General features: G+C 38.4%; 1 protein-coding gene across 1 annotated transcript; it reads left to right on the top strand.

The window, feature by feature from the left end:
* Positions 1 to 525: 525 nt before the first annotated feature.
* SDHAF4 (succinate dehydrogenase complex assembly factor 4) lies at positions 526 to 11209 on the top strand. The gene is made up of 3 exons (XM_069488550.1): positions 526 to 589; positions 5048 to 5200; positions 10863 to 11209. The coding sequence occupies exons 1-3, from the start codon at positions 526 to 528 to the stop codon at positions 10970 to 10972; spliced, it is 327 nt and encodes a 108-aa protein (XP_069344651.1). The 3' UTR covers positions 10973 to 11209.
* Positions 11210 to 11470: the final 261 nt, after the last annotated feature.

Consider the following 11470-nt stretch of genomic DNA (forward strand, 5'->3'; position numbering starts at 1 on the left):
GCCGTGCCTTCATTTGAGACCAGACCGGAACTCCAGCAAATGGCTTGGGTGCACCCTCATTTAAGACCTAGAGCCAGAGACACTCTGGCTGCTGGATTCCTGACCCTAAAAAACTGTGGGAGAATAACTGTTTATTGTTTTAAGCCACTAAATTTTGTTATAATTTGTGAGGCAGTAGCGCAAGAGTGAAAGGTGATCAATCTTTGTATACTGTAAAGGAGATCATTCCAGGAGACCTTTTGGCTCTAAGAGGCAAAAACAGAATTATTCCCTCATTTGCCTTAGCCATGATTTTGGGTTTCATCAACACAGTGTTCAGGGTAGTTTGGGTCTTCCTTGGTGAGACGGGTGAGCCACTTCCCCCCTCGTTTTTAGCTGGAGTCTGGCTCAGGACCGCGGACTCCTAGAGCTGGCTACAGAGGCCCCGCCCCACGCAAGCCCCGCCCCCGTAGGGCGGCCCGGGCGCCGCCGCCTGCTCCTCTCCCCGCCCCTCTGCGCCTGCGCGGAAACTGGGGAGTTGGCGCCATGACCCTATCGAGGCTCCCCGGGTTACTTAGCCGTCCCTTAGCCACTGCATGGACAGCGACAAGTAAGGCGATCTGCCCTGGGGCCAAGGTTGCGGGCGGGGTTGCGGAGGCCCGGGCGCCGCGAGAAGTGCCTCTCGCGGAGGAAGCCGCGTGTGTCCCTGACATTAGTTGGCGCCAGGGGCTACGGAGCTTCTCTCCAGCTCGGCCACCCGCGCCCTGGCCCTGCGCAGGTCCCTGCCCCGCCCGAGTCTCAAGGGTGGGACTAGAGCTGGGAGGTTGCCACGGCCCTTCCAGCCCGGACGTCCGCTTCCTTCCGGCAGCTGCTCTGGCCTGGGAAGACCTCAAAGGTTCCGAGTTGTTTATGTGGGAGCTCCTAGGGGGCACTGCATTCATGTCCCTGAAAAACATGGAAAATAAGACCCTTTAGGAATGGGAGTCATTCATTTCCTTGTTTATTTACATCAAAAAGGATTTGTGGCAATTGACAGTATGAAAATAATATTGGAAAAGTGCAGAAGTGGGCCCAAGACAAATTAGTATAACAAAAATTAGACGAAGTCAGGAGTTGTTAGTACAGAAAGCATGCATGTTTTCAGTAGAAAACATTTCTTAATCCATTTTTGTTGGAAATTTTTCTCAATATTTAACAGTTATTAGCAACCTACGGAGTATGCTAACCATAATTTTAATTTATAACATACAGAGACATGTGTATGAGTTGAAAACGGAATTACTTCCCTTACAGTAAATGGCTTCAGATTTCCATGCAATTTTTTTTCCTTTGTGCAATCATTTTTCCCAAATACAAACATTTTACTTGTTGACTGTAAAAATTTTAAATGGCCCAGGAATGAGTAATAATAGAACGTGGAAGTCCCACATTATTCAAACCTCAAGGTAATGACTTTGAAATTTGTTGTGTTCATTCAGCATCCCTTTTTCACTCATTTTAAACACTTTTGAAGTATTTGATACCAAAAATATATACATGTAGCACAATGTGTACGTTATAAAGCAAAACCAACATCTATGAGCTTATTCTCCAATTTAAGAAATAGACTCTTTCCATTGCCAAGGAGCTCCTGTGTGCTGCTCCCTGATGCAATTGTGTAACTTTGTTTTTGACTTTCACAGAAATGGTTTCATATCATTTCTATTTATTTTATTTGCTTTTTTTCCAGCTAACACTGTTTTGAGATTGATCCATATTGACATATGAGGTTGTTATTTATTCATCTGGTGAATATATATTTTCCATTCTAAAAATTTCTTTAAATATGTTATTTTATATTCTGAATTCAGTATATGAAATCTTTATGGTCTGGGCCCACTATTCTGTTGTTTGTTGATTCTGCTGACTTTTGTTTGTGATGGCTTGTTTCCTTGAATTTTACTGAGATTTTCTTTGTGAGACTTCTGTGAGACGTAGGTTGAGAGAATATTTCTCTCCTCAAGGGGATTTGCTTCTGCCTTTACTATGTATCTGGGAGCACTTCAACCTTAGACTTGGGTCCACATTATATTAATAGTAAGATGCTCCCTTTGGGGGGTTTTGGACTATGCAAATAGTGTGTATTCAGGCCTAAATACAGGTGTGGTCAGCTAGTGGCTTTGTTTTTCACATCTCCACTCAGAACTAGGGTTGAAATGGACACTTTTCTTTCCTTAACTGTTCTCTCTCTTCCGTAACTGGAAGTTTTCTTCTAGTTCCTTGCTCTTTGGTCAAGTAGCATGAGCATCACCTGGGAGCTTGTTAAAAGTGCAGAATCATAGGCCCCACCCAGAACTACTTAGAATCTGCATTTTTAACAAGATCCCCCCAGCTGGTTGGTGTGCACATTTTAAATCTGTCAGTTCACTTTCTTTTTCTCAGTGCGTGAGCCTCCCTGAGTCCTGGCCTCTACTAGGCTTTATCGTTTTGCTCAGGCTTAAGAAACTGTCATCTCCCCACTCTCCTGAAAGCTCTATAACCCAAGCTCTAGGCAACAAACACACAAGATAGGTAGCATTTTCAGTTTATCACGGGACTGCTTTTTCAGTTTATCACTATTTACTTTCTTAAAATTTTTTTCTCTGATTTAGAAGTGTTTTATATATTTTTTGACCCTTTTAGATGTTTAATTGCTATAGAGTTTTGCATTTCTGATTTGTCAGATTGCCAGAAACAGGAGTTCTGAGTTGTTTGTTGTTTGTGTGTGTGTGTGTCATTCACTCTTTTGCTTTTATTATTTCTTCTTTTAGAAGGTCAACTTCTTGCCTGTAATATACATGTAAACACAATTCTAAATAGGCTTTGGATAAGGCCAAACCACAGCTTAAAGTAGAAGACATGGGCTTTGTGGTGGTGATTTCCTTATATTCTTGAAAGATGTGTTTTTGTTTTAAGTTAATCAGCTATTCTCTGTAGTTGAGGTAGTAGTAAGTCAGCCGATAGCCAAAATGTAACACTAACATTAATATAGTTACTATTGCTCAGCACCTACTATTTGATAGGCAGAATTAACAGGAGAGGCCCTTGGGCTCACCTTTGCCTATCTACTAATCCTTCTCATCTGATACACCTTTCTTGTTGTCTGCCCTTGAAGCTACTTGTCTGTGTCTCACTACCCCAACCCCTGCCCAGCTGATGTACTTGCACTCGTGTCCCAAGCTGTCTAGCCTCCAGGTGCCAAGGAGTCTTATCTCATGCTGTGCAGAAACAAGGGTAATTTTCTTCCCCCACATTCTTTCATACCGTTACCTGCTACAAACATAGTTCTTTTTTTGCCTCCAATGGTCTCAGAGACCCTTGAGAAAACTGGTCTTTCAGCTTTCTCTTGTAACCCTTCTTTCTATAGGTAAGGTCTTTCAGAAGTGTGCAAGGCCAGCCTGAGAGACCAGTTTCTCAAACATACTTTGCTACTCCTTTCTCTTTCCCCAAGATAAACTTGTGTTCCTGTTCTTCACCAAAAACTCTTATGCAAATTGACTTCTACATCCCATAGTTAGGCTCAAGTTACTGATGCACTTACTGTGTGCACATACCCAAACACATGTTCATTTCTCATACCTATTTGTATGCATATATATTTGTGTATATATTTTTAAGCAGGGGGAATGGTTATATAGTGATGACTAGAATGTGAATAAGATATATATATAATGAAATAACATTCTAATTGTATGTAATGCTGTCAAGAGCTTCCAGATAATTCTATAAAAATAATAGATACAATTTATCATTATATTAAATGCTTTGCATAAATTGTCCTGTTTATTCAGTAATCTCATGAGATAGGTACTGTTATTTCCAATTTAGGGAGAAAGAAACAAAGAGGGTTTAAGTAACTTGACCAAGGTCAAACTAGTAAGTGGTTATATTAGTTTCCTATTGCTGCTGTAACAAATTACCATAAACTTAGTGGCTTAAAACATTTTACAGTTCTGGGGGTGAGAGTCTGAAATGGGTCTCATTGAGCTAAAATGAAGTTGTTAGCAGGACTGTGGTTTTTCTGGAGGCTCTGGGGAAAACCCATTTCCTTCCCTTTTCCAGCTACTAGAGGCTGCCCACATTCCTTGACTCAACCCCTTCCTCCATCTTCAAGCCAGCAACATCAGCTCAGGTCTGTCTCTGCCATCTCTCTGATTCTCTCTTCCAGTTCTCTCTTCTCTTTTTAAGGACCCTTGTGATTGCATTTACCCACTCAGATAATCCAGGATAATCTCCCTAGTTTAAGGTCATCCAATTAGCAACCTTAATTCCATCTGCTACCAGAATTCTCCTGTGCCATATAACCTAATCTATTCATAAATTTTGGGTATTGGGTTCTGATCATCTTTGGGGCACTATTCTGCTTACCACAGGAGTGTAGCTGGAACTATTACCCAAATTTATCTGCCTCTAAAGCTATTCCTTTAGGAAGTTGAAAACCCCAGCAGTGGGATCATTTTTGCAGTGTGGTTTTGCTCTTACTGAACATTATCTTACCAAGGGGTTAAATCACTTTCATAGAACTGAAAGTATAACTTTCTCTTTACAAACTAAGGAGAAAATGATCTCGTTTACACACTGCAGATGCCCAATACATTTTTTGAGTTGTTAGGAAAAGAGGACCATGATTAGGATTTACATATAAGAATACTAAATATAGCCACTCGTGACTTCTAGAGATGTAAATACTAAATATTATTTAAAAGTTCATACTGATGTACTTAGCTACTCTTAATGTTCTGACTCCTGGTATTTTGGCATTGCTTCAGACAGACATTAGTGGTTTATATAAGTTTCTACAATTTTATAATTGTTAACTAACTTACTTCATAGATCTTGTTTTCAAACTGGTTATCTCCCAGGAAAGGAAATGGCTATCTAGAAGATAGGGGCAGAGGGAAGAATTTTCAGTATATGTACATGTCCCTTGTACCTTTTGAACTTTGATAAATGTGAACATATAAACTAAAAACAAATAAATAAAATTATTAAATGTTTAAAGTAGAATAAATGAACAACTCCTATTTTTCTATTATCTCCACTCTGCTAGGATCACCCCTTCTCTGTCAGTCTTTGAGGAAAACAAGTTCTTCTCAAGGAGGAAAGTCTGAACCCATCAAACAATCACTTAAGAAGCCAAAGTTACCAGAAGGTCGTTTTGATGCACCAGAAGATTCCCATTTAGAGAAAGAACCACTGGAAAGTGAGTATAGTAAAGCTTCTCTCTTAAGTATCACAGAAAGTATTTAAGTGATAAAATAAATGTTATTTTTGCTTATAATTCTTTATTAACAATATAGAGCATATTTTACCAATGAGTAAAATCATCATATTATCATATTGACCATCAATATAAATGGGTTTTTTTTTTCCTTTTTTAGGAGATAGGGTCTTGCTCTGTCACCCAGACTACACCACAACGGGGTGATCATAGCTCACTGCAGCCTCACACTTTTGGGCTCAAGCAATCCTCCCACCTCAGCCTCTGGAGTAGCTAAGACTACAGCTGAGAGTACACCCACCACACCTGGCTAATTTTTTTTATTTTTTGTAGAGACGGGGGTCTTGCTATGTTGCCTAGGCTAGTCCTGATCTCCCAGCCTCAACCAGTCCTCCCACTTTGACCTCCCAAGATGCTAGCATTACAGCTGTGAGCCACCATGCCTGGCTGTATGGGTTTGTTTTTGTTTTTAAAGTTTCCAAGCCCTGATAGGTATTTGGTTGGGTTTGATTGAGTTTATTTTTTGTTATACCTCATTATTCACATGACAAAATATGTAATTTGAGACCTTCTTTGATACAAATAACAGAAACCTACTTAAGCAGAAGTGAGGCACCCAGGGGTAGTGATGACACTGGGCCCTGGAAAAAGACTAGAACCTCGAAACTAAACACTATGTGGAAACCAGGATACTCTCCCTCTTTCTCTTGTCTCTGGTCACTTTTCTTCATTGTTTTCTGTCTCCAAACTAGCTTCTCAGTCCACTGGGCAGAAAATAACTGCTCCTAGCAGTTATTGAGTTCAAGAGATCAGCCAAACTGAGACTAGAATTTCTTACTTCTAATTCCAAATTCCTTAAGAAGAAAGCTCATTGGCCAAGCTTGGCTCAGATGTCCCCAGCTGAATCAGTCTTAGTGACCCAATCTGAGATGGGTCACATGTGAAGGTGATTGTTCTCACTATAACCACATGATTAGAGACAGAGAAGGGGTAGTTTTGAGACTAAAGAGATTGGAGGAGGAAGTAATTCAGTAAACATTATTTTGTATTCAGTATATGTAAAATTTGGCTCTCATGCCTTAAAGCTCATTTTAAAAGTGCTACTTTATTTTCATTCTATACCTTTTTATACCTCTGAATTATAGAACATGTACAAGCATTGACTATTCAAAAAATAAAATTTTAAACATCATAAATATAAACGTACCATTTTGAGTCCTTGGCCAGGCTGTCCTGCTTGTCTAACTTTTCCAGTAAAATGAGAGTTAACCCTCCTATGTAATGAAGCATCCTAGGCAAGAAGATATCAGGATGCAGGGATCTGTCTCTGAAACTTTTCTAGACTATAAAAGGTTTAATTGTTTGCTCATTTAGTTGTCAATTTATAGCACTTTACCAGTCTAATAGTCTACCAGGCCCAGTCTAATAACCAGACCAATCAGCCAAGATGATAGAGACTTTTAAGAAGTTGTCATACTCTAAAGGCAAAATTTTTCTTTAGTGGTTTTTAGCTAAACAGAAAAATCAGAGGGGAAATATTTGCTTAAAACATCAAGATTAAATTAGGTACCTTGAGATAGGGAGGATATCCTGGACCACCCAGGTGGGCCCAGTGCAATCACAAAGGTCCTCAGGGAAGTAAGAGGGTCATAGAGAGATTGGAAGATACTGCACTGCTCCCTTTAAGATGGAAGAAGGGGTGTGGGGTGTGGGCAAGTATGTGTGTGTTCAAGGGCAGCCTCTAGAAGCGGGAAAAGGCAGGGAAACAAATTTGCCCCTAGAGCCTCCAGAAGGAGCGCAGCTCCGCTGACTCTTTGATTTTAGCCCAGGGAGACCTGTGTCAGGTTTCTGACCTCAAGAACTATAAGATAGTAAATTTGAATCATTTTAACTAAAAAAGAAAAAAAAAATCACACAAGAATTAAACAGTAAGAACAGAAATCAAATCTCACATGTATGGTCAATTGGTTTTTTATAAGGGTGCCAAAACCATTTAAAGGACAAAGGACAAGCTTTTCAATAAATGGTACTGGGAAAATTGAATATCCACATACAAATAAAGAAGTTAGACATTTACCTTACTATCAACAAAAAATTAACTCAAAATGTATCAAAGATCTGAACTTAATAGCTAAAACTATAAAACTCTTAGAAGAAAATATCAGGAGAAATCTTCATGATATTTCATGGATATGATATCAAAAGCACAGACAATAAAAAAATAGATAAATTGCACTTCATCAAAATTAAGAACTTTTTTATATCAAATGACATTATAAGAAAGCAAAAAGACAACCTATAGAATGGTAGAAACTATATGCAAATCATATGTCTGATAAGGGATTAATATCCAGAATATATATATAAAATACTTCTGCAACTTGACAAAAAACAAATCCAATTCAAAAATGGGAAAGGACTTGAGTAGATATGCCTCCAAAGAAGATATACAAATGACCAATAAGCGCATGACAAAATGCTCAGCATCATTAATCATTAGGGAAATGCAAATTGAAACGATAATGGCTATAATCAAAAAACTGGAAAATAGCAAGTATTGTCAGGGATGTGGAGAAATTAGAACACTCATGCATTTCTGGTGAAAAGGTAAAATGATGCAGCCTCTGCAGAAAACAGTTTGGCCATTCTTCAAAAAGTGAAACCGAGAACTACCATATGACCCAGCAGTTTCACTCCTATGTATATATCTAAAAGAATTGAAAGCAGGGACTTGAACAGATATCTGTATACATACCCATGTTCATAGCATTATTCACAATAGCCAAAAGGTGGAAATAATCCAAGTGTTCATCAACAAATGAATGGATAAACACAATGTGGCACACATATACATGCAGTGGAATACTGTTCAGTCATAAAAAGCAATGAAATTTTGATACATGCTGCAATATGGATGGACCTTGAAAACATTTTGCTTAGTGAAATAAGCTGGACACAGAAGGACAAATATATGATGACACTTAAATGAAGTACCTAGAGTAGCTGAACTTACAAAGGCAGAAAGTAGAATAGAGGCTATCAGGGGCTGGGGGAAGAGAAAAGGGGAAGTTATTGTTTAATGGGTACGGAGTTTATTATGGGAATGATGAAAATGTTTTGGGTATAGATATGGGAATGGTTCCACAACATTGTGAATGCATTTAATGCCACCAAATTGTATACTTACAAATGGTTAATGTGATAAATATTATGTTATATATATTTACCATAACAAAGAAAAATGTTTCAATAACATTTGAAAAGTCAGTTATCTATTTGACATGATGGTAGGCATTCCTCTTAATTTTAGAATTACTCAAGTTTATGTTGATCCTACCATCCCTTAGAAATTGCTCTGGCAGACGTCACCAAATCCAGCAGATGCTTTTTAGTTCTCATTTTATTTAAACAATCCACAGCCCTTGACAGTGTTAACTAGTGATTCTGGAAATCTCCTGCTTTAGTTTCTATTAATATTATACTTTCCTTAGTTTCTCATTTTGTTTCTTCAACCATTTCTTCCTGGGCACCTTTGTAAGTTCCTCTACCTCTGTCTAATACCTAAATGTGGGTATTTGCCAGGCCTCTCTCTTTGGCCCCCTAAGCATTCCTAGGGAGATCGTATATTTTCCTAAGATGATTTTAAATATGATATCACATATGTGTTGGTGAGTCATGCATGTATGCCTCTAGTCAGATCTCTGTCTTGAGCTTCACTTTCCTATTTCCAGTTGCCTCCTGAACATCTTCCTTTGCATATTCCAAACATCTCAGAATTAGTATTTCTAAAACTTAACTCATCCTGTATGCATTTTTCCCAGTCACCTTCACCCCTCCACCAGCCTGAATCCACATCTTCCTCTTCCTCTGGATTCCCAGTCTACCCATCTGCCAAATCACCCAAGCCCGAAATCTGAAATCCTTCACTCCTGTCTCTCCATCTCCTGTATCCAATCACTAACCAAGTCTGGTTGATTCTGCCTCTTAACATCTCTCAATTTCCTCCCCTCTTATTTATCCTACCAATAAAGCCAAAATTAAAGCTGTATCTAGCTCTAGCTGCATTGCCATGAGGATAAGATGAAATCTATTCATTCACTCATGTGGTACATATTAAGTGTCATCTATGAGCCAGGCACTGAAACAGCAGCAAATAAAACACACAAAAATACATACCATAGTGGAGCTTAACATTTTAAGCGGAGAGATAGACAATAATCAAAGTAAATAAGAAAAAAAATAGCAATAAATGCTAAACAGAATGATAAATCTAGGCAGGAAATGGGAAGTATTGTGAGGGTGGCAAAAAATATAGAGACACAGTTTAAGAATTAGGGTTCTTTCTAATAGCTGGTTCCTCTCCTGTTTTTTCCATATACAGAGCAATACAGTGTATAGGCCAAGAGTAAGACTGCAGACAGAATATCTGAATTGGAACTCAGTTTCACCACTAAACTGTGTGGTATTGAGCAACTTTCTTAATCCTTCATGTTTCATTTTCTTCATCTATAAAATAGGGATGACAATTGTTCCTATCCCATAGGATTATTATGAAGGTTAAATGAGTCAGTATGTATAAGTGCTCAGAATTGGGCCTGACTCATGATGGGAACTTCTATTATGCACACATAGTATTAAGAATAGTAATTGCTGACCGGGCGCGATGGCTCACGCCTGTAATCCTAGCACTCCTGGGAGGCTAGGCGGGCGGATCATTTGAGCTTAGGAGTTCGAGACCAGCCTGAGCAAGAGCGAGACCCCGTCTCTACTGAAAAAAAATAGAAAGCAATTAGCTGGACAACTAAAAAAAATATATAGGAAAAATTAGCCGGGCATGGTGGTGCATGCCTGTAGTCCCAGCTACTCAGGAGGCTGAGGCAGGAGGATCACTAGAGCCCAGGAGTTTGAGGTTGCTGTGAGCTAGGCTGATGCCACGGCACTCTAGCCTGGGCAACAGAGTGAGACTCTGTCTCAAAAAAAAAAAAAAAATAGTAATTGCTATTAATATTATGTCCATAAGTGGTCTAGCTAACCATTTACTGAAGGTAAAACCCTATGATGAGGGGTAATAATACTAATAGCTGAAATTAATTGACATTCTTATGTACCTGGCATTATCCTAGACCCTTTACCTGTAATACCTTGTTTAATTTTTAACACAATAAGGCAAGTATGATTGTTCTCCCCATTTTATAGGTCAGAAAACTGAGGCATTGAGTCAAAGTGACTCATTCAAAGTAATCTTATTTTAAAACCTTCCAAGTCTTATGAATTTGCTCTCTGTGTTTTCTGCACCTCTCCTCTTCTGTTTGGATCCAGCACCACATATGCAGCTACTTCCCAGATCCGGGCCTGAGAGCACTCCCAGAATTCTAAGTCATTAGTGTTGATAGTAAACTTGATTGAATATGAAAATTGTATCCAAAAGTGATTTCTCAAACTCAGGAAAAAGAACCACATGGACAGTTTGTTTAAAGACTGCGTAGTAACTTGGTCAGTAATATTTAGCCTATTATGCAACCCTGTCTTCAGCATTGACCATAATGCTTTTCCTGGCTTGACTGCTTTTTCAAAGAAGAATTTCTAATGTACACTTTTCTATCTTTTGTATCTTATGTATTTTTATATCTTTTGTTTTCTGTAGAATTTCCAGATGATGTTAATCCAGTTACCAAAGAAAAAGGTGGACCCAGGGGCCCAGAACCTACACGATATGGAGATTGGGAACGAAAGGGACGCTGTATTGATTTTTAAGTCACATGTTCTTTAATCTCAGTATTGTTTTCTGAATATATACGACTGAATTAACTTATTTCTGATTTTTTTTCTTTATATCCTTTAAGTCATGTAATTTCCATAATGTGTTTAAAAATATACATGATGGCTTTGGAAGAAAATATGCTGCTATGAATTAGGAAAGGGAAATTTATTGGAGTTTATAAAGATGATGAGAGCTGCAAATTTTTACTTCATCATTTTTCAGTTTAAATTAGTTGCTTGTAAAATGCACATGTAAATAAAATATTTTTTTAAATGATTATGTTGTCATGTACTAGGTGGTAGTTAGTGGCTTTTTAAATGATAGTTGAATAATGCATTGTAGTTTGAGAAGGCCACAGTAACAACACATTTTCTGTTGGAGCCAGATTACTTGGGTTTAAATCCTGACTCTACTACTTATTTCTTTATGTGACCTTGGGTAAGTTATTTAACTTCTCTGTGCTTCAGTATCCTTGTGTGTAAATTGGAGAT

Source organism: Eulemur rufifrons, chromosome 15 (genome assembly GCF_041146395.1).
Source record: "Eulemur rufifrons isolate Redbay chromosome 15, OSU_ERuf_1, whole genome shotgun sequence".
NCBI lineage: Eukaryota > Metazoa > Chordata > Mammalia > Primates > Lemuridae > Eulemur > Eulemur rufifrons.